This window comes from Oenanthe melanoleuca, chromosome 7, assembly GCF_029582105.1.
Source record: "Oenanthe melanoleuca isolate GR-GAL-2019-014 chromosome 7, OMel1.0, whole genome shotgun sequence".
Taxonomy (NCBI): Eukaryota; Metazoa; Chordata; class Aves; order Passeriformes; family Muscicapidae; genus Oenanthe; species Oenanthe melanoleuca.
Genome location: NC_079341.1, coordinates 22,331,615 through 22,354,373, shown reverse-complemented (window position 1 = coordinate 22,354,373; position 22,759 = coordinate 22,331,615). Strand labels below are relative to the sequence as shown.

At 56.4% G+C, this 22,759-nt stretch overlaps 1 protein-coding gene across 5 annotated transcripts in view; it reads right to left on the bottom strand.

Moving 5' to 3' along the window:
- Positions 1 to 22,759, bottom strand: part of TNS1 (tensin 1) — a 61,698-nt gene that overhangs the window by 5,311 nt on the left and 33,628 nt on the right. For 4 of the 5 annotated variants that reach the window (XM_056495721.1, XM_056495723.1, XM_056495722.1 and 1 more), the window contains 14 exons: positions 19,879 to 21,573; positions 13,551 to 13,729; positions 13,239 to 13,314; positions 10,792 to 10,884; positions 6,351 to 6,549; positions 4,705 to 5,555; positions 3,270 to 3,356; positions 2,519 to 2,650; positions 2,029 to 2,121; positions 1,230 to 1,307; positions 1,056 to 1,127; positions 808 to 976; positions 471 to 539; positions 109 to 141 (listed from right to left, as the gene is read on the bottom strand). In XM_056495721.1, coding sequence (XP_056351696.1) covers positions 109 to 141; positions 471 to 539; positions 808 to 976; positions 1,056 to 1,127; positions 1,230 to 1,307; positions 2,029 to 2,121; positions 2,519 to 2,650; positions 3,270 to 3,356; positions 4,705 to 5,555; positions 6,351 to 6,549; positions 10,792 to 10,884; positions 13,239 to 13,314; positions 13,551 to 13,729; positions 19,879 to 21,573 — 3,826 coding nt within the window. The remainder of the gene's footprint in view (positions 1 to 108; positions 142 to 470; positions 540 to 807; positions 977 to 1,055; positions 1,128 to 1,229; positions 1,308 to 2,028; positions 2,122 to 2,518; positions 2,651 to 3,269; positions 3,357 to 4,704; positions 5,556 to 6,350; positions 6,550 to 10,791; positions 10,885 to 13,238; positions 13,315 to 13,550; positions 13,730 to 19,878; positions 21,574 to 22,759) is intronic. The other variant, XM_056495724.1, reaches the window with a different exon arrangement.

Sequence of the window (22,759 nt, the reverse complement as noted above, 5' to 3'; positions counted from 1 at the left end):
GCCAGGATGCCCTGCAAAGGGCATCTCCCAGACAATGCCCAAACACAGGCAGAAGCCACCTCAACAGCAGCTGGGAGGAATCTGCTGGGAAGCACAGAAAGTACTTACTTGGCTGGGCCACTGCCATCAGTTTTAGTCCACCTGCAAAGAGAAGAGAAGGTGTGAGAGATGGTCCCTCCTGCACCCCACAGTGAGACAGGGCCATGATGGGGGCCACCACATCAATGCTGGAAGGCCAGCCCGGCTTTGCACAGCTTGGCTTTATGAAAAAATGATGCACCTCTTCCTCAGCAAAAAGGTGCTTGGAGACACCAAAAAGTCACCAGAAGAAGCACCACAGTATCCAAGGGACCTTGTATTCCTGCTCTCTGCAAGAGCACGGGAGAGAGCAAGCAAAGACCCTGCTCCAAGCATCCCAGGAGGCTAGAGGAGTGAAAGGGCTGGGGCTCCCCCCAGGCTAGGGCACTCACTTTCGTTCCTGGGGGTCCAAGTCACAGAAGGTGACAGTATTGAGGGGGTAGTGTCTTCGGAAGAACAATCTGAAACACAAAGCAGGCAATGTCAGGGCCAGGGAGGCTCCACCACTGCCCCACCACAGCCCAGCTCCACCAGCCCAGGGGACACTGCCATAGGTCTCCCATAGGATGTTCCAAGAGTCAAGGACAAAGCCCAGCCATGTCCATGACCAGGTTGATGCCATCCCAGGGACATCCTTCACCAACACACATCCTGAATCACAGCCCTGTTGGCTTTGGGAAGGAGCCAACACTGGCTTTTGGCCAGAGATGGGGCCATGGAGGCTCTTACTTCCTCTGGTTGTCCGTTAAGGTGATGCCTTGTGCAGAGACTTTGAAGTGAACAATGGTAGCTGTGGGCGTGGGGTCAGCCACCAGCGTCTCAGCAACAGCCTTCGAGATGGCCTGGGGGCCCGTCAGAGACTCCATCTCCACGGAATTGATGAAGAGGACATTGCAGGCTGGCAAGGGAGACAGCAGACATGGGGTCAACCAGTACTCCAAGCCAAGTTTACCCCACAACAACTCCTCTCAACTCACCTGCACCCTGTTTGAGGAGGTCCGTGGCTGAGTTGGCGGCTGACGCAGAGTCTTTCTTTTCCTCCATGGGATCTAGAAGACATGGGATGGTTACTGGTGCTCCCTGCTTGGAAACCTACCCCCTCCCTGCAGGCTGTGGGGACAGATGCAATGTCTTCTGGCCCTAGCTCTTACCTCGGTCAGGAATGACCAGCTTGCAGGGCAAGGCCAAGGGCGTGATGGAGTGCTGGTACACCAGCGCAGAGAGACAGCCTGGGGAGAGAGGGAAGATGGTCAGCACAGGGCCAGCGTTGCCAGATGAAGAATTGTTTGCACCTGCTGGGTTAATACAATGACCCTTTTGCAAAATCACTGGGCTATGGAAGCACACAATCCAAAGTACGATAACCATAAACCAACAAAAGGAATAAGAAACTCCAGCTTTCCCTGATTACATCACCATTGCTCTGGGTGGATGGAAACAGGTTTTTAGTTGGGTTTCTTCACTAATGGTCCTAATGCCACATGTGGCAATTCCTCTCACTGAAACTATCATGTAGCCCTCCACAGAAGGCTCAGGGATGGGACAGAGCTGCCAGGGCCACAAAAAAAATGCAGGGCCAAGAACAAAAAATGCAACCATGGTCATTGTGCAGCTTCTCAGACAACATTAGTCACAGAATAAATGGAACAAGGGGAGCCCCTTCCCTCCACCCTCCCAGCAGCATCAGCTGTCCTACATGTGTGGGTAAAAAGGCATATACCTTTCTACACACACATGAAAGGTATGTAGTATGTACCTAGGCATGTTTGTGTGCTCTCATGAGCGTGCATGAATGTAGAGGCTCCAAATGCCCACAGGATTCAGTTACAGAGGAACAAGAGGCAGTAACAGCTCTCCCAGACACCCAACAGGTTCTGCTTTGACAGTATGGAGAAGGCAAGGCTCTCCCAGCCCAACTCCTCATGTGGAAAGCACGCTGAGGGCACTTACCAAAATTAGGCTCGTTGGGACATCCTTTTAGTTTCACACCTCGTGAGCTAGTCTCGATGAGGAAGTGCCTCACCAGCTCGTTGGTCAAGTCTCCTGGGAAGAGATGAGATGTTCTCACACCAGAGCCACCCTCCTCCTATTACTATGCAGTACCATGAAGAAACCAGCACTCCAGCTCAAGGGAGGAGTCCGTAACACTACACACACCCTCCTCAAATCTGTCCCTTTGCACAGGGTCAACCCTCAGCCAAGGTCCCCCACAGTGCTGGTGGGCTGGAGAGCCTGTACCCATTTCATTACACCAAAGTCCAAGATGTAGATTCCCCTGAGCCCTCCACAGTTCAGGGCAGAGGGTGCCTGGTGCTTCCCTGTGCCCTGGGAGGCAGGGATCCTGCCACATCAGCACATACCCAAGGGCACGACTGGCTCAGCAGCCCCAGCTGAACGATGGAAAGCATCTCAGCGTGGGAAGGAGAAGGGCACACAATACCTTTCTTGTTCTGCTGCATGACCGTGGGAGGCGGAGAGGCAACTTTCATGGCGAGGCCATAGGCTCCCCGGAAGGAGTGGCTGTCTCGGATGATGAAAGCCCCTGGCTCCCTGTCCTTCAGCAGGGCAATGGCTGCAGGAGAGAGCAGCAGAGCTCAGAGGTGGCATAGTGAGAACCAACACACCCTCAGGACACCAGCAGGTTGGGTTGGGACGGGGTGCCCCAGCTGCACATCTCATAGCCAGGCACCACAATGTTACCAAGCCTCCTGCACTTCTGAGTGGGCTGCCAGGCACGGGCTCATCTCCCCCACCTCCACTGCCCTTGTGTGGGCAGCTCCAATTCACCCTGCCTATCTCTGAGCAACCAAGTACTGGAGAGCGAGCAGGAACCAAGGCCCAAATGCTGGAACCATGCCCCTGAAGGCATCCTGCCACCTCCTTGCTCTCCTCACTCATTTTTGCCATGTTTCCAAGACAACTCTGAGCATTACCAACTCAAGATCCTGTGTTTTGTACCCCAAACTGCAAACATAGATCCACTGCATACTGCAGGGACTGCAGCTCCTCTACCAAGAGGAAGGTTTGAAGAGCCCACATCACACAGTGTGAATGGAGCTTCAATCCCCATATGAAACAGCCTGAGCAGTCATTATTCACCCTCACTCTCAACCCAGTCCATAAGGGAAATCCTTGCTAATCCCTGTGATTCCAGACACACCCCGACTCCCTACCCTGTGTCATCTACTTACCCTGCTCCCTGGAGATGTCTGGTTTGTACCAGTACTTGGAAGTATCCTGCACAAACTTGACCTTGGCACGAGTCTCTGGACTGATGTCTGCAAGAAAGGGAAGAAAAGACAAGAAAAAAGTTTAAAGATGCTGTATCTGAAACTCTACATCCAGCCAAAGCATTAATACATCCATCTCCTTTCTGATCCAGCACATTGCATTATCCTCATCCCAGTTCCCCATACCCAGACAGGCTGATCACTGCCTGGAGCTTATGGGGCTGCTGGGCATCTAAAGCTAAATCCAAGCTCAAGGGCCCTTGAAGGGCTGTGTGTCAGATGAGCCCCTATGGCACACAACCAGAGACAAAATGAGAGTTCTTCAATTAAAAAAAGCTGGCCAGGTGAAATAAAAACATTTGGAGGAAAGAGGTCTGTCTGGAGGTGCTGGGAAGATCCTGACCTCAGAGGACCTTCACTGCTTTCTAATGTTCACGATTTGGATCACATTTCATAAAAATAAATTTCATCTCCTCTTTGCTCTGTGAAGAGAACTGGACAGGTCAATCTGCCCTAGGCAAAGCAGCCCCAGCCCCAGCCTGACTGTACCTTGTTCAGTGCCCACCAGTGGCGCAGCCCAATGGGAACTGGTCCTCTGGCTGTGAAGCTGCCATTTACTCAGGCAACATTTACAACCACCTGCCTTCCAAAAACAACCAGGCCAACAACTGAGAGGATTGGATAGCATCTCTGCTGGAGACATGTTATCAGCCCTCAACAATCTGGTCACCTTCTAAGACGCAGGGGGCTCACTCCCCTCTCCAAACTGCTTGTTAATTGTTACAGGTTTTAATTGCTCATGCCTCCCCGCTGGGAAAAGTCCCTGGCCACAGGAGTCTTGGGGCCAGGACGAGTGCCAGAGTCTCCACAAAGAGCTGCCTGCTCCGCAGAGAAACTGGCCCAGCAGCCGGAGCCACCGCTGCCCCACACCTTTATTCCCCTGGTCCTATCAGCCCAATCTTGACGTCACCAAGGTGTCTGTAACCAGAGCTGGCAGAAGTGTTCCAGGCAGGATGGCACCCGGGGCACGGCACCATTTCAAATGAGGAGGCAGCGCCACAGCGGGGTCTCAGTGGGGTAAAGCCCTCTGGGAACGGGGCCAAGAGGTCAGTGCATCCCCACGGCAGAGAAAAATCGCCTCCAGGAGCTTTGATCTCCTCAGACACATCTCTGGAAGCTGTTTATGCCAGAGATGCTGGTCGGTGTTTTTCCTGTTTGGATTTGTCAGAAAGTGCAGGAAATGGCCCCAGCCCCAGCGGTGCCTTTGGTTTGCGGATGGACAGGAGGGGTAAATCAGGACACGGCTGCAATCCCTTTCCTGATGGCCAGCGAGGAGGAGGAGGGGAGAGCCTCGAGTAGGGCAGAGGGACACAGGGAGCTCCAGAAGATCCCTTACCTGGCATGGCGAACTTGGAGAAGTCTGGCAGAGTGTGGGAGAAGGCGACGGCGCTCCCACCGCTGGGGCTGGACATGCCGCTGGAGAGCGGGGAGGACACCTTGCCGTTGACAGTGGCATAGTTGGGGAGGCTGTTGGAGCGGTCCCCAGCCGACATCCGCCGCTTCTCAGGCAGAGCAGGCTGCGAGGTGGGGCTGCCCTGGCGGTAGGCAGCCGAGTCCGGGGAGGAGGAGTGCGGCGTGCTGGTGCCGGGGTAGTACGCTGGGGACACGGGGAAGGACGGCGTGGAGGGGGGCTGGTAGCCAGAGGAGCTGCTCTGCCGAGACAGCGTCAGGTGCCTTTCCTCCGGGCTGGAGTAGCCGTACAGGGGGCTGCCAGGGGATGTGGCTGCCGCTGCTTGGTGCCTGGACAGGCTGGGGCTCCCTGGTGGGGCCACCACAGCATGCCTGCCCAGCCCGGGGCTGCCGGGAGCGCCGCTCATGCTGGGGTTGACGGCCCTTCGCCCGAAGCCGGGGCTGGGCGGTGTGTTGGTAGCCACTGTCCGGTGCAGGCTGCGGGGGCTCCCTGGCAGGGTGTGCACCCCCACCACACTGACCTGCGGCTGTGGCCGAGTTTGGGGTTCTGGCTGGAGGCCAGCTCGGCCATCAGGGTAGTCGGGGCTGCTGTATGCCGAGCCTGGGACCCCTCCCTGGAGCATTGCAAAGGAAGATGGAGAGGAGTTTTGGTAGCTGCTGTGAGCAGAAGGCATCTGCGAGCCAACAGGTGACCGGTACAAGGGCTCAGCTGAGGCATGGGGAGGTGTAACCGTGCCGTGGGGGCTGCCTTCTGACGGGTAGCTGCGGAGCGATGCCCTGAGGAGAGATGAAGAAAGGTAGAATTCAGTTCCACTGCTCATTCCTGCTGCTTCTGGTACGGGCACCCTCCTGCATGTGGCACACAGGGAAACTGAGGCACAGAGCCAGTCAGCTACTTGGTTGTTCAGAGGCAACTGTGGGATGGTTCAGCCAGCTTTGTGGAAGCAACTAGAGGCAGCTTTAACTCCACCATGAATCCCAGTTCCATCTCAAAATATGATTTTCTGGGGAACAGAGCTCTGCTCCCAGCAAACACCTGATTTATTTGTCCTGCCAGCCTGTGTGGTTGCAGAACACCTCATGGGCAGGGTAGACAGTGGACAGGGACAATGGCTCCATCTCACCCCAGAGGACTAATGCTCAGCCCAGCCCAGGGCTAGGGGTTAGCACAACCCATCCCTCCTCCCACTCCATGGGCCAGGTACCCAGTGAGAGGTTTCTGAGGTCCAGTGACCACCAAGTGACCAGCAGTGACCCAGATTTGTGTTCTCAGGGCACTGAAGTGTACAGTTGGCTGGGATACACAAACCCTGCATGGAGAGATGGGTGTCTTTGCAAAGGCAGTTTCAATGTGAACAAGCACAACCTGGGAGATGTTCAAGAAACAACAGGACATGGAACTTAGTGCTCTGGTTTAGTTGGCTTGGTGATGTTCAGTCAAAGGTTGGACTCTATAATCTTGTATGTCTTTTCCAACCTTAATGATTCTGTGACTGTGATTCTAAGCCTGTGCACCAGGCAGGGTTCAGCCCCAGCCCCACCCATCCCTGGGATCCGCACCCAGTGTCTTACCCATCCATGCTGTGAATAGGGCTGCTGGTGGAGACAGGGCTGGGGGCGATGAAGGAGTTGGAGAAAGTGCCATTCCTGGTGGGCACCTCTGGGCCTGCAGGCTGGGCAGCAGGCTGGGCAGCAGGCTGGGCAGCGGGCAGTGTCCCTCCCCTGCCCGTTGTGGCCGTGCGGGCCACTGACTCGACATAGCTCCTGGGCTCTGCAGCAAAGAGAAGTGGAAACAGATGAGCCTACAGCTTGTAAGGGAAGGGAGCCACACCCTTCCCAGGATCCACATTTCAGCCAGTGAAGGTGCTCGAGCTGACCTCCTCAAGCTGAACATTTCCCCCTACCTTTTACACCAGGGGCTGTGGAAAAACACATCTGGCTCATTCAAGACCTTGAAGTTGCTTCAAGAATGTTGAAGACACCAGCCAGGGCACAAGGAGGGGAGTCACCCCTTTTCCTGAGGGGACTGGAACATGGGACCTCGATCCCTCTGCCTGCCACAGCCCCTTCACCCCGCTCTGAGTCAGCGTCCCTCCCACCCAGGATGCCACAGAGAACACGTCCTGCTCCCTGTTCATCCACAGTCCCTAAAAATAGAGCAAGTGACTCTGCCCAGCCTGCGCTGACTCACACGGGACTGATGACAATGCCCTGTGGTCCCTGCCCTCTGCAGCCCACCTCTGCCAGCCATCTCCAGCAGCAGACCAGAGGGCAACTCCAGATATTTCCACTGCAGCATCCAACACTTTCAGTCCCAGCTCAGCTTGAAACCGGAGCCCATGAGCACGACCAAGAAAAGCAATTTTCCTTTAGAGCCGCCAAGCTGTCCCGTGCCAGGAGCAGCGGGCCGGGCTGGCCATTAACAGCCATGGCAGACACCAGACCCAGGCCTCTCTCAAACCTTGCCCCCTACCCAGGCTGGTCCCATCCCTATGACAGCCCCCACAGCCCCCACCAAAAGCTGCACCAGAGGAAGGGGCTGCAGCTTCAGTCCCATTCCCTCAAGCCATGCAGCCATGTCACACCTCAGCTTGCCCTAAGCAAGATCCACTGGCATCAAATCCTGTGGGCCAGGCAGCCTTGCTCCAGGCTGGCCATGCCCAAAGCAGCTCTGCAGTAGTAATTAGCATGACAAACATTATTATTGTTATTATTAGTCATAACAGCCGGGCTCTGGCTCAGCCTGCTGGCAAGCTGGCCTGCTCACAGTCAGCAACACCAGTGCACAGCACAGCTCCACGTTCAGAGCTGGAGCAGAGACATGCAAGGAAAAAGACTGTCATAGGTCCCACTCCTTCTCCTGCAGCGTCTCTGTGCCCTGTCTGTCTGTGGAGAGGGGAGGAGAAGTCCCTCCCCTGGGCTGATGTCCCTGGCCAACAACCCCAGGAAAGAGCTGAGCCAAAACCAGACAATGGACCTCTACACTGGGTACCAGCATCTAAGGCAGGACATCCTGGGTGACAGGGATGAGGCACTACCCAGGGCAGCTGCAAGGAATTCATTGCAGCTTAGGTAATTAAATTAATTTCACAGCTACTCACTTTTCCCCTTCCCAGCTCCCCAGCCTAGACTAAAATTAGCCAGACAGTACATATGAGTCAGTCTGCAAGAGGTTAAGACTATAGGGCTATGAAAATGCCAGCCCCTCCTAAAAAGGCAGGAGCAGGGGGCTTGGGGGCTGTGCCACAGTGAGGTGTGTGGCCATGGCCACAGGTTCCAGTACACTGATTGAATACAGGACAGGAGAAAAGAAAAGAGAAGTTAGAAGTTTCAGGCAGGATTTTTTTAGGTTGCAAAATCTGATCTTGACTACTCGTGTTTTCTTGGAAGGGACTCTGGAGATGAGAAAATGGGTGGGAAAATAGAGAAGCTCTGAGTCACCAAGGAGATGGGTATTTGTTTGGGAATCCCAAATCCAAGCAGGGCTGCACTCTGGCCAGAAATCCTCAGCGGTGCCTCTGTGTCAGGCTGTTTTAAAGCCTCCTCAGAGCTGACAGCCACATCCTGAGCTCCCACACTGCCAAGGCACCTTCCAACCCCATACACAGGGCAGCCATTCCAGCTGGGATGGGCTAGGCAGAGCACAGAGGGGTAGGGACAGCCCCTCCTGGAGTGTGCCTCCTGGAATGTAAGGCTAAGTGCAGCGGGTCCTAAGCCAAAACACCAGTCCCTTCTCAGAACCGTGGACTCAATGCCCAAAAATACAATTTTAGAGAGGATGAAGCAGGGCAAGGGGCCCATGGTGGCCACTCAGCCTGGGCAGTGCAGGATCACTGGATATCCTTGCTTGTGGGTCAACCATCATGCAAGTGGACAAAGAAGCAGGACAGCTTGAGCCCCTGAGAGTTTAGTGGGAAGGAGAGGAGAAGCAGTCTTTGACTCTTTGAAGGCTTAAAACTGCACAGAAATGGTAAAGCTTGGAGGAACTTATGGGCGAAAAGCCTGGTTTTATCCCAGCTTTGTTTCCTTTAATGTATTCAAAAAGCCATCATTCAAAAACCAGTTGTGAAAGTAGAACTTTTTTTCAAGCAAACACTTTCTTCAGTATCACGCAGTGTTCAGGTTTTGGTTGTGTGCATTTTAAGAAACTTCCACGGAGAAATGCTGATGTCTGCTAGAGGAAGCACCACACCCACCAAGAAGAGACACCCTTTCCCCAAAACTCATCCTGAACATACAGTTCCTCATCCCAGCTCTGAGGGCCCAGAAATTCATTAAAGGAGGAAGCAAAACCGCCCAACAACCGTTACCTAGCAGGCAGCACTGCAAGCAATCACAGCCACTCCCAAACCTCTGTCCCTGTGTGAGATGTGCCATCCCAGAGCCCACAGTGCCTGCGCCACCAGCACAGCCACTCCTGAATTAATGTCCCAGCTCAGCCCCATCCTTAGCATCCCCAAAATGGTGCAGGAGAGGTGGGAGACAGGAGAGGTGGGGGGAATTTGAGCAGCTGCCTGTTGGGAGGAAGATGTGCACCAGCTGCTGGTGCTGCACCACTGCCCAGCCGGCTGAGCCGGCAACACACTGGTGGCCTCTGCGCCTGCTGACCTTTTGTGCTGCACTTTGGTTTATTTTCACTCTGAATGGCAACTGCAAAGCCAAAAGGGGAGGGAAGGAGACTAAAACTGGGGCTGTTGCTCCTAGATCCCTGCCAGGCTCATCCAAAGCTGTCCGCAGCGCGCCAGCATCCCCAGCGTGCCGCCAGCAAGGATGGCACTCACTGACAAAGAACTCTCAGTCCCCTTGGATGACTGCCACACAACGTGACAGACCTTCAGGTCCAACTTGGACACTGAGAAATCCTATCACGACACAAGGCATGATGTGCCCCTCCTCTAAAGGGAGCAGGACAGGCAAGACTCAGGCTCCAGCATCCCTGAGGGACAGTGCAAGGGAAAGCTGCTGGAACAGACACCTGGGGCTGCTCTGAGTGACAGTCCCAATAGTGAGGCTGCATGGGGAACAGAGATATAGAGAAAGAAAAGCCTTTCTTACCTTCTTCAGAGTCACCACCCGCTTCCCCTTCTAGCTCTGAGAGATGGAGGGGCAGGGGAGTGAGAGATGGAGAGGCAGGGGAGTGATAGGAGCGGGAAAAGGAGGAAGGGAGGTGTGAGACAGAAAGAGAAATTAGAGTTAAGCAGCTCTGCCTTGCTCAGGCAGGGGCACACAAAGCACAAAGGAGAGCCCCACACCTCCCAGCACTGTGCTCCAAACTGAAACCTGGCCTCAGACACCCCCATATACGTCAACATCCCAGAAATTATGTACAAAACCCAGGAGGCTGGCTTCAGATGGCAAAGAGGGAACAGTGCAGCAGAGAGTGACCAAAGGGCTGCTCCAAGAAGCCAAGCAAGCTCCAAAAATGCATCCGCTCACCCAAGAAGGGTCTCGCAGTGGAAGCTCAATCAACCTGAGGCCCCCAGGCTCAGATGGGTTTGGGGAGGTTGCACTCAGCCCTGAGCTGGCTCAGGAAAGGGGGCTGGGTGCTGGGGAGCAGTAAGGTCTGGCTTGGCAGGCTACTCCAGGACACGTCCCCAGGACAGCAGAGCCTTTACACTCAGAGACTGCTGTCCAGGATGCAAAGAGCTCTGGATATTGTTCTGGCTGACAGGCTCAGCTCCCAGAGAGCAAACTGTCTCCAGCTGTCCTAGGGAGGAGAAAGTATGTAGGGGATGGGAGAGGGAAGAATATGGGGCTGGGCAGGAAACAGGGCCACAGGGTTATCCAGCCTTCACTGCTGAAGACCCTACTGTGCTGAGCCCCCCAGGGCAGCACCAACATCCCCCAACTTACACAGTCCCAGAGTCCCCACAGAGGGCAACAAGGAACCCCACAGCCACCTGGCCCCAAAAGGGAGGTGGAAGTGCCTTCTCCAAACTAGGGACCCTTCTGGGATATCCTCACAGATGCCCCCACAAAACAATGTGCCTGCAGTCCCTGTGTCAGCACTCACCTCCCACGGGATGCAGCAGGATCTCAGCTGGGTTGTGGGGTTTCAGCCCCAGTGCTGAGAGAGGAGTCTTGGCCAGGCCAGGGGGAGAACGCACTGTCGGCACAGCAGACACAGGAATGTTATTGGGAGGTGGGAGGTGACACTGCAGAAAGGCTGGAGCTGCCCATGGTTCAGAGCCCCCACAGCCCATCCCACCCCCTGGCTGCAAGGGAGGGCTGCAAGGAACACGAGATGCCCTCATATGAAGCAACACCTTGCAGAAGGACACTGATCCCCTCTTCATTTGGGACAGGACACAGGGTGGGAGGTGACTGGGAACAAGCACCCTGCCCCACTGCAAAGGTGGCAGGATGGAGAAAGGGGACAACTCCCATCAGGACACGCCCAGACCCCATCTCCATAAAGTCCCACCATAAAGGCATAGAGCCCCTCTCATTTCCCCTCTGTGGCCAGCCATCCTAACCCAGCTCTCCCACACCTGAACTCCTTTCTGCCAACCCCCACATCTGGCCGAGCATGAATCCAGCTGTCCCAGAGCAGCTCATCACCCCCACAAAAGGGCCAGAAGGACTGCCAAAAAACCCTTGCCCTCCAGACCAGCTCAATGGGTGGGTGAGGATGTTCACACAGAGGGGTGGCAATGTACATGTGAGTTCTGTACCTCTGTGCCCAGACATACACACCAGGAGGAGCTGCATATGCGGGTATGGCTATGGTATGGATGGCAGTGGGGTTTCACAGGGCAGGGCAGACCACCCCAAGCAGATTGCACCTCCTCTCCCCTCCTACCCACTGGGTTTTCCCCATCTCCCTGATGCTGTATTTTCCCATATCAGAGGAAAGCTCAGGGGATCATTTTCAGCAGGAGAGACTGAAGGGCATGAGCCTCCAGCAGTGTCTGACTGGTGGCACAAGCACAGGGCCTGTGGCAAGGCTGGGAGGCAGTGGGTGGTGGGAGGTCCAGAGGAAAGCCAGACCCTTGCCCTGAGGCCAGATCAACCCAGCACCTGGGGCTGGAGCAGCAGAGCAGCCAAATCCCTGGGAAACTAAGACAGCAGCACCTTCCCCAGTGACTGTCTGATTTCCTCAAATCCAGCTGACCCCAAGCCACAGTGTCAGCTCACACCTCAGCTGGCTGATGAGCAGCAGGGTCCTCACAGGTCCAAGAATTCTGCTGGGACCACCATCCCCCACACAGAGGGGAATTGCTCCTGTATCCCTCAGGGCCACTTTGGCAAAGCCTGAAAGCTGCAACTTCAAGCTTCCCAGGCTTCCCTGGCTGGTGCTGGATAAGCAGCACTGTCTGGGGGCCATGACCCCAGCTAGGCTGTTCCCGTCACCTCTGCAAGTGACTCATCCCCCAAAGCCACTGACCCACTGTCAAAGGAGCTGCTGCTGCCTCAGGGCCGAGCTCTCAGTCCCCAGAACAACAGGGTCACTTCCGAGCTGCCAAGCACCCCAGAGATGCTCCCACACTCATCCCGAGGGACAGGGCTCAAACATCAGAGGATTGCAGGGAAGGAAGAGCAACAGTACAGAAGAAAATAACCCCAAGCTCCTTAGGCTGAGCTGTGGGGGACAGGGGGGTCCACTGCAACCATGGCATCAGAGGGGTCTGCGCTCAACCCAAGCATCCTCAAACCTAGAGCATCCCTCAGCCTTCAGCCTACAGAGGTGCTCTAGAGGGGATGGGGGGCTGCCATCTTTTTAACGGGTTTCCCAGTTGACTGGCTGCTCCACTGCACTGCTCTGGCCCAAGTCGTGCTGTGCTGATGTGTGGCTCCACCTCAGGGTTCATTGCTCAAGCTGGTCACACAAACCCAGTCCACACAAACCCACCGCAACTGAGACAGAGTAAGTCAGAACACAGAGGCTGCACAGGAGGAGTGGAGACAAGCTGCCTGCAAAGAGCATGCATCCCAGCCTTTTTACCCCTCCTGCCTTTGAAATTGCAAGCAAAAGTGACATGGTGTATAAGTCTGCCCTCCTGATCTTCAGTCCCTCCTGCCTCCCACTCTGCCTTTCTGCTACCACAGTTTTGCTTCTCTTCATGCAATGCCAGTAGGAAAAATGCAGGACTGCGATGGGGTAAAAGCATGTCTCTCTCCTCATCCCACCTTGGGAGCCCACCAAAAAAACACCCCAGTGAGTGGAGGGTGCAAAAAACCCAAGACAAGGGTACCAAGCATGGGATGCTGAAGTAAGTGGGATGCCAACAGCAGCATGGAGTGGCAGGACATGGAGGAGAATGGAGGATGGAGAGGAGGAGTGGTTAACATGGCGGTGGGTGTGTGGAATCTGGAGCTGTCTGACCCTTGGCAAATTTCTGGCTTGCCCAGAGCCACCCATCGAGCCCCTCTGCCTCCCGCAGCCATGGCACTTACAGGTGTTGGAGTAAGGGGTTTGTGGTGACACAGGGAAGGCCGGGGTGGGGGGAGAAATCTCACCGCCGCTGGAGGGTGGACTGGTGGGGGAGGCACCCTCCATCTCCTCGAAGGCTTCCTTGTAGCTGTGGAGGTGAGGCTGGGGAGAGCAGGAGAAAGGATCAGTCCCATCCCTAGATGGGCACAAACCTCTAGGACACCCCAAGGAGAGGGCAGAGGGGGCAAAGGGAAGGGTTCCACCTCCTCCCTGCTAACTACCACCACCACAAAAACCATCACTGATCCCCAACTCTCGGGATGCCGTGAATACTGACCGAGCCATCCCCCTCCCTGGAGGCAGGTCTCCCCAGCCAGCCACCCCCAGCCCCAGCACACCTCTTTGGGCCTCCCTCCAGGGTTGGCTGCGATGGTGCTGACCACCTCAGGCGAGAGGACGGTGGGGCTGCGGGGCGAGCTGGGCTCTGGCGAGCTCTTCTCATAGTGGCTGTCGCTGGGGGTCCGCTTGCGGGCAGGGACAGCGCTCTCCTCCGCAGGCTTCTCCCGGGATGGCACCCCTGCAGGGCAAGCACAGGGTGGTACAGGGTGAGGAGCTGCCAGCTGACACTGGGACCAGCAGGAGATGCTCCAGGCTTGCCCTGAGGGGTCTCAGCTTCAGCACTCACCTGCATCATACCCCAGACCAGCACGGGTAGCTGGAGCAGATATACCCTACAACAGTGACCCCAGAGCAGGTGATAAAGCAAGGGTTGTGGCTAGTGGCTGAATTGCTGCACTAGCCCTCTCAAGCACTGTTAAATTTTCAGGGACAACAACCTCCAGCAGTGGGTGCAAGGGGCAAGAGCATCCTGAGATTAATCCAGACAGCCCAGCCCTGCAGACCCAGCCCTGCCCTGGGAAACAACAGGGCCTCCTGACAGCATCATGGTGGGAAAGGACCAAATCACCCAGCACAAAGACAGCTGTATTCAGCCTGCATCCCTGCTCCCACAGCCAGATGTGGCTTCAACCACAGCAGTGGAAAAAGCCTGGTTTTGTGAATCCCTGTGGCAAAGGGAGCACTGGATCAAGGAGAAAGAACTCAACAGAGAAGTGGTGCAGGGAGCCCTAATAAACCACTGCTGTCTGTCTCCAGTGCAAAGGCTCTCTAAAAAAAAAAAAATCAGCATCTCCCCTCCATCTCCCTCCCAAACATCCTTTCCAGATCCCAGCAGTATGAGCCACCAATGTCCACAGCCTGGGGGGAAGAACAGAGCAACCAAGTTATCACAGAAGAATGGGTTTCCTGGGCTGTGGAGATCCCCATTGGCCGGGATAAAGCCCAGGAACACAGGCAGAGCTGGCACAGGGCAGGGCAGCTCAACTCTCCCAGCACCTGACAGTGCCCAAACACACTTTCCATGCCACCTCACCGGGTTAAGAGGTTAATCTGGGCTCATGGATGATGGTGCCGGGTTCAGTGCACAGCAAACCCACAGAGTATCATGGGCACAGCTCAGAGCCCCGTGGGACTCACACTAGCAGAGGTGACAACACTGTCCCCTCTACTTTTCCCACAAAATTGTTAAGTGCTCATGCTCCCCTTGGTCAGCATATTAGGGAAGAAAAAAAGAGAAAAAAGGAAGAGGGGAAAAAAAAAAAAAAAGGAGAAAGGCCAGCATCACGCTCCAGGAAATGCACTTTTCAAACACCAACTCCTTTCCCACGGGCTGGCGGAGGAAAACCAGCCATCAGCTGCTTCCCCTCACTCCCCGGGGCTCGGCGGGACCCACGCCTCAGGCCCGCTGACCTCCCCTCTCACCGCTCGGCGCTCCAGAGCCTTCCCGGCCCGGGGAAAGGGCTGCCAGGGCACCAGGGAAGGAGGTGGCCCGGGCACATTTCTAAATAACCAGCCCAGTGAATGGCAACAACAATAAAATCGCGGCTCGGGGGGAGAGGCGGCCGGGCTGCGAGGCGGGGGACGCGAGCCAACGGGGCCGGCTCCAGCCGCGGAGGCGGCCTGGAAAATTCCACTAAGAGCAGCTTTGAAACACAACTCCCGATCCCTTCTGCAGGTGCGCACCGGCACGGGGCATGGCCGTGAAAATACTCGTGGAGAGAACAGGGGGACACTGAGGGTCCCTGGGAGGCTGTCTTGCATTGCATTGCATTGGGCCACCCCAGATCTTTTGTCCTGCTCTTCACTTTAAGGGACTGAAGCCTGCAGTTGTGACCACAGGGAAAAACAAGATACTGGGGGGAAAAAAAAAGCAAATCTTCTATTTTTTTTTTTCCTTCCACTTTGTGCACTATGGGTTCACCTGAACACTGCAGAAGCCCATTCCAAAGTGAGCTGCAGAGCGCTCAGAGAAGCAGGGACTGCACGCCTGCCTTGCTCTGCATTTTCCATTTGGGAAGCACTAAACGCAGCACAAGGATGGAGCCTGGCTATCACCCATCTGCAGCGTGGGACTCCCTGCTCCATCCCCAGGGCTTCACGTCACCTCGCCACAGGGTGCTGGAACTGGCCCACTGGGACACCCAGGAGCTCAGCAAGCTCTGGCTGCTCCACTCCCCAGACATGGAAAGCAGCCGGGGCCACAGGGAGGGGAGGGAGGAGAAGGGAAAAAAGGGACTCATTGTTCAGGAGCGGAGAGTGGGAAACTTCACAGACCGCCCGGAGCAAAGCCTGGAGGAAACCCAGGCTCTGAGCATGGCTCCCCCAACCCCCTGGCTGATTTATGAGATGGAAACTATGCTTGAAAAACAAACTCTCCTTTCCCCAGCTTGCTTTGCCCCCTCAGCACACATACGGCCTCCCTTAGCCACTGTACTGTCACTGGACTCCCGAGGATGCCGTGGCCAGCTGCAGGATGGCAGACTCCTGCTCATAAAGGGGGAGCAGCAGCCTGCACCCCACGCCTCACCCTCTCACCCAACACCTGTGGTACTGTCACTCACTCCTCCTGCTGCTCACTTAACCTAGTACCAACCCACTGCCCTCAGACTCAGCACAGCTCTAAGGCTGGGGAAGGGCAGAGAGCACAACAGCTGGGGAAGGAGGAAACAGGAGGGATGGCAAACCCAGGTAATTTTGCAGCTGGGGAGCCAGGTTTTAGGCCAAATCAGGAGGCAGATGCTTTTAGGCCATGAGATGCTAGAACTACTGCCAGGCAAGATCCAGGTGATATCCCCATAGGACAGGACAGAACAAAGAAGCATCCCAAGGCCCTCAGGATGTGCACTCAGCAGTTAAAGCCAGACAGGGATACACAACACCCAGGGAACAGAGATATGCAAACTCCCTGCCTGCATGAGGAAAAGACATTGTGCTGTACTGCTCGTCACCAGAGCCCAGCTCACCCCATCATGGCACAGACTGCTCCCCACATCCCACCTGATTACCCCAAATGGGTACAATAAAATACCTTACTCTGTGTTAAGGACTGGGAGAGCTCAAACTTCTTTGGTCCTCCTGGGGAGAAACCCAAGGTGCCAGTGGGGAGAGAAAGGTCACACACAAAGATGGTGCCTCCCCAGCCCTAATCCATCTCCCACCCTCTCCTTGCCCTGGGACAAGCGGGTGCACAACAAGCACCAGGCAGGTCACCAGCACGCATCACCCAGGGCAGACTCACCTTCAAGGAGCAAAGGTCACACTGCATAAAATAAATCCAGCCTCAGCAGCCCACACCCCCCAGCTGCACACCAAGACATGGGGATCCCTAAACTGACGTAGGAGAGATCCTTGTGGGCTGACAACTGGCTAAAGCTGGGTTCTGTGGAGCTGTACCCCAGTCATTGCTTCCCAGGAGAGTGAGTCATGGTCTGGCAAAGCTTGGAGGGGATGCAGCAAGGGTCTAGAACTGGCCCAGCAATGAAAACGCCACGAGCAAGCAGTGCCAGGCTTGGATGAGATGCAAAACCAAGGGAAGTCTGTACCCAGGGCCAGGGGCTCCCCCATCACTGGAGGAGCTCAGTGGGAGCTCTGACCATCACTCTGCTGAGAAAAGGAATTAATCCAGCATGGAGATGGTCTCTTGAGCCTCCCTCCATCCCACATCCATGCAACACACAGATCACCCAGCATGCATAGAGGAGGAAGGAAGGATGAGAGGGAATGAAGATGAAGGTGAAGGAGAGAGAGAAAATGGGAAAAGGAAAGAAGGATGAGAAGGAAGAATGCAAGAGAGGGAAGGAGAAGGATGGGTGGGGAGGTTGGAGAAGGAAGGAGGGGAAAGGAAGGAGGTGGAATGAACAAACCGGAGAAGGACCGTTGCTGGTTCAGAGGACGGGGAACTTTGATGCTCTTGTTGAGTTCCCTGAGCTTGGCGTTGTACTCTGCCAGCATACCAGGACAGGGAGTGCAAGGAGGGTGGGAGGTCACAGAGGACAGACACAGTCCCCCACAAAGAGAGGAAGGGGCAGACAGGACAAATGTCACAAGATACAACAGCAGGGCAGAGAGAGAGAGAAAAGAAGAGAAAATATTAGCTGGGGTCGAGTAGATGAGTCTGGGGTCATTTGGGGTCTGAAGGAGCTCAGCCTGCTTGGAACAGCTTTTCCATCAGCCAGCTTGCCTGGCTCCAGGCACCACATAAACCCACATGGGAAATCAACGGTGGCTTCTAGTCATATATAGCCTTGTGCAACACCACAACTGCCCCATCACCATCCCCTCAGGGATGGCACCATGCAGGTCCCCCTCATCACAGAATGCTCAGGACAAGAAAGATTGTCCCCAGATGCCTTGCTAGGAGATGAGAAGGACACAAAGAATGACAGGACCACCTCCCCTCTGTGGGGACATGCTGGGCATGACAACACTGCCCTGTGCCATCTCTTCCCTCCACCATCAGGGGGAATAGGAATGGGAGCATTCCCCCACGAAGAACGGAGGAGGTGTGAGATGCTCCTCATCTCTGCGCCAGGACGTGCAGGCAATTTATAGCAGCAGGGAATGTAAACAAACATGGCCATGCCCCACTGTCCCTGCTGGCTGTCCCCTCCCAGCGCTGGCTTCAGGACACCTCGTTCCCGCCAGAGGTCAGGCCACCCGCCTGCGCTGTCCCCACCTCAGCACAGAAGGCCCAGCTCCAGCAGAGACAGGTGGCCACAGGCTGGGACCATCCCTCAAATGCCTCTCTCCTCCTTGGGAAACTCAGTGGTTACAAGAGGATGACAGCGACCCCAGCCCAGCCCTGAGGACCTGACTAAAGGGTTGGAGGGATGGATTTTCCTGGTAGACACCACCAAAAATCCATTTCCTACACACTGCAAATATTCTTTCTCCTCTCCTCAGAAATGTCCACTTTTACAGCCCATTTTAATACTTCACATGGGGCAGCAGAGGAGGGCAGACCTGTGCTGCTTATAATATTAAATACAGACATACAGCGCAGTTTGGGCATCCATGTGTCCTTAGGGCTGTTTAAATTCTTTGCAAAAGCCCTGTGACCCTTTGGGAATCTGATCTGGATCACAGAAGTCAGGCTCAGATGGATGTAAACTTCCTCCAACAACCTATGACCCTCCTCAATCCCATTCCTGCCACTGGCACCCCTCCTGCCCCCCACCCTGTGACTCAGTCCCCAGTCCTGGGAGGTTGATGCTATTGGATTTTTCCAGCCAAGCCTTTTCCCCCTCCCTCTAATGCCGGGCGAGTTTCTGGACTGAGCACAGAGTTGGAAGGGATGAAGCTGCCAAGCCCCAGCATCACAAACTGGCCCACAGTCCCAAACCTTTCCCAAATGTCACTCCACAATTGAACAACTGCAGCCGAAGCAGTGGGGAGGAAGGGCACCAAGCTGCCACAGCACCATGGCACCTTGTTTCTGGGCAGCTGGGACACTCTTGTGTCCCCAAAGCCCCTAAGCCAGAGCTGCAGGAGGGCAGGGGATTGGTGGATGCAGCTTCCTCTCCACAGCACAGAGCTAATGCCTCCATCCAGCCACAGCATCGACACTCAGCAGTGCACCCAGCCAAGCACAAACCCCTCTGGCAGCGCTGGGAAATGTCTTCCCAGCCCCTGACCACTGTCCCACATCCAGGTCCAGATTCAAACCACCCTGGGCCAAGCTGGGCAGAATTACAGCTGACAGACAGACAACAGCCTAGTCCCCACTCCAGCAGCACCCCAGCTGCCCAAGGTCCAATCACTGAACCCAGCAATCCAGGGGGGAAAGCAGAGACTGAAATCAGAGATGAGCACAGCTACATCAAACACAAGGCAAGTTCTGTGCAGGGACCGTACACCAGATCAAGCTCCAGGCAGAGAAAACACCATGTCCAAGTGGGGTCCAGGCAGGACAACCTCCTGTTTGAAAGATGAAAACATTTTCCCAAACTCTCCAGATTCTCCCCAAAAGAAAGATACTCCCCTGAGATCCAGTGACTGGCGCTGCCACCAGGGATGGACCTGCCCTGTTAGTTACCCTAACAGGATGAGGGGGAATCTGACACCCTCAGCCACCCCTTCCCACCTCTGGGCAATTCTGCAAACAGCAAGCTGCAAAGGAGGATCTCAGCAAAGAAGAGCAGCACAGGCTGCTCTCCTGCCCTGCATGTCTCCATGGCAGGTGGCCTCAGTCTCAAGCCCAGATCCAGCACGGACAAGGAGTCTCCACATCACTTATCCCCAGCTCTACCATGCATGCCACCCCCGTGTGCTCCAGCACCTCGGGACATGCAATCCTCCCCATCCCCTCAAGGAATCAAAGGATCCTACCTGCCACCCTGTGGGCCACCAGGCCCTCCAGATTCAAGGGCTCTTCTCCCGACCTCGACAGGTCTTCATAGCTCTCCGGTCCCTTCAGGGGCATCTGGTTTTGTGGTGTGGCAGTGGGGGAAGGTGGGGAGGAGGTGAGTTGCTGCTGAGACCCCACGAGGCTGTAGCACGAGGTGCCGAGTGGGACAGCGCCCATCTGTGCTCCGGCCGGGGCATGGCTGTAGCTCCTGGGCTCTGGCAGCGGTGCCAGCTGGTAGCTGTAGGGTGAATAGGTTTCCCGATAATCATGCACCCCATAGTCCAGCTCTCCAGGAGAATAGGCTTTGCCCCCGGGCTCAGAGACCACGGGGGACGTGCCGAAGGACCGCGGCTGGGCCACCTGCGGAGTTGGCCGGGCGTAGAGACCAGCAATGGGCTGGGTCGAAAGGGAGGAGGGCAGGGGTCCGGCTGGCTTGTCCTGACGGGAGGTGGCAGGCACACTCTGCGACTTGTGGACAGCAGGTGCGAGGTCCAGCATGAGGACATCCAGTGCTTCGATGGACTGCTCAATCTCCCGGCGAGAGGGTGCCCGGGGGAACTCAGGCATGCTGTGGCTGTGCGGGGGCACGGTCTGCAGCGGGCTGGGCTGGGGGCTGCAGCTAGACATGCTGGGGCTGTGGCTCTCCATGCCACCCTCCTGCAGCCGGGATGGTGGCCGGCTTCCTCCCTGCTGCTGCCAGGAATTCAAGCCCCTCTGCACAGCCTCCCGGCTGCTGGTACTGCGGGCCGGGGCCTGGGGCAGCGCCGGGTTCACGTCGTACTTGGCAGCGTCCACCGCCGGGAAGGACCGGGAGCGGTAGGTCCCGGGGTGGTCGTAGGCATACAGGTAGGGCTGGGAGCTGGGCAGTGGCTGAGGCTGGAGCCACCCTGGGGCATGGGAGCCCGGCAGGCGCTGTGGGTAGCCAGCCAGGTGCTCCTGGGTGGATGCCGAGGGCCGCAAGGAAGGCAATGTGTCACGGAGGTGGTGACCCATCAAGGTGTTCTGGTTGTTGTAGGGGTAGCCACCATTGGAGAGCAGCTCGCCATCGTACAGCCCCTCCTTCAGCAGCTTCTCGGCCCCGTTGCAGCTCGAGGGGCCGTTGGGCAGGGAGGACAGGCTGCCCACGCGAGGTGCCTCCTGGTAGCCGGTCTCACTGGCAGTGGTGGTGCCATCCAAGGAGGAGAGCGTGCCCAAGCTGCCCACACTGTGCCCATCTTGGTTGGGCAGCTCATCATCCAAGATATCTGTCTCCCGCTCAGCCACCAGTGCCGCGGCGTTGCCATTGACGTGCACCTGAGCCGGCACCACGTGGCGGCCCGGCATGGCGGGCAGGCGTGCGGGCACCGGGCCGGGCACGTGGTTGTGCATGGGCGGCGCGCTCTCCAAGCCAAAGCCGACAAGGAGACGATCCAGCTCCTGCTTCTCCTCGGGGCTCAGCACCGCCTGGCCACTGGGTGCCGCGGTCACCCCCGGCTCATCGGTGCGGTCGGTCTTGGTGGAGGCGGTGGAGTTGCCCGAGTCGCTGCTCACTGAGAGTGTGTGCTCGACGTGGTTGGGTGCTGCCGAGAGTGGGAGTCGGGCAGTGTTGACGGCACCAGTGCTGCCGTGGAGGGAGTCTTTCTTCTTCACTTTAGCGTAGAGGCTCCCATCCAGCGGCCCTTGCGTGTGCCCAACCTCTGCAAGGGGAGAAACGAACACGAGACCCCAGATCAATTGCTGGCTCTCTGCACGGAGCTAATGGGTCCCATTAGCCGGTGATTTCGATTTCTTCCGTGTGCCAGAACACTTAATGACCAGCATCGATGTCTCCTCGGCACCCTCCACACTCCCACCGGCGCCACCATGCAGAGACATTGGAGCCAGGTCCTCCCCAACCCCACGGCCCCACATCCCCCCAAATCGCACGCAAGCACTGCCTGCTCCACTGGGATCCACCAAATATCCCGTGCACTACTTCCAGGCACCACTCCTGGCAATTCTCCTCCGTGGCTGGCACGGGCCAGGGCTACCCACACAGTCAGCGATCGCTGCTCCGCAGGGCTGATCCAGCCCCAAAGGGCCATGTGGCACCAGGGAGGCAAACAGGGAGGGTGGAGGAGATGCACCACAGGCCGTAGGAGGACGGGTGGAGGAAATCAGAATGTGGCCTCGTAGCTCTTTGCATCTCCAGCTGGATGGATGTACTCAGCCCACGGGTGAAGGACAGATGAACCACACATCCTCCTTCCCTCTCCCTGCCCACTCTCCTCCCAGATGCATGGATCCCGCCAGATAGACATCCTTGACTTTTTCTTCCCTGGCTACAGACAGGCTCCCACCCTTTCTGTTCTGCCCCTTCCCTCTCTCAGATCAGGTCAACCTGCCCCAGTGGGCAGCTGGCTCTGCTGCACAGCCCCAAAAGGCTGGGGGGCAGCCAGGGCTTAGCAGCATCAACACCACAACCAGCTGCACACTTTAAACCTTTCCAAATGGGGGAGACAGATTTTGGGGACACAGAGGGAGACCCTGGATACTGACAGCAACGGGAATAGCTCCCAAGCTGCATCCCCCCCTGCCAGAGCAGCACAGCACGGACCAGGCTGCAGACTCTTGTTTTTCCAGCTCCCTGACGAGGTTTCCTGGAAGGTCCCGCGAGCAGTGTTAAACACTTTCTTTTGGAGGAAAAAATGACTCTTCCCTGGCGGGGGGCCAGGCGGCTGACTCAGGGACGGAAGACGGCCCTAACACGATAGTGTGAAATCAGAGCGCTCCTATCTGCAAGCAAAACACTTCCGAGCCGGGACGGCTTAACCAGCCCCGCGTCGCTGCACCGCACCCCGGCAGCTCCCACGCCTACAAAGCCCCTCACCGCAAAGCACAGGA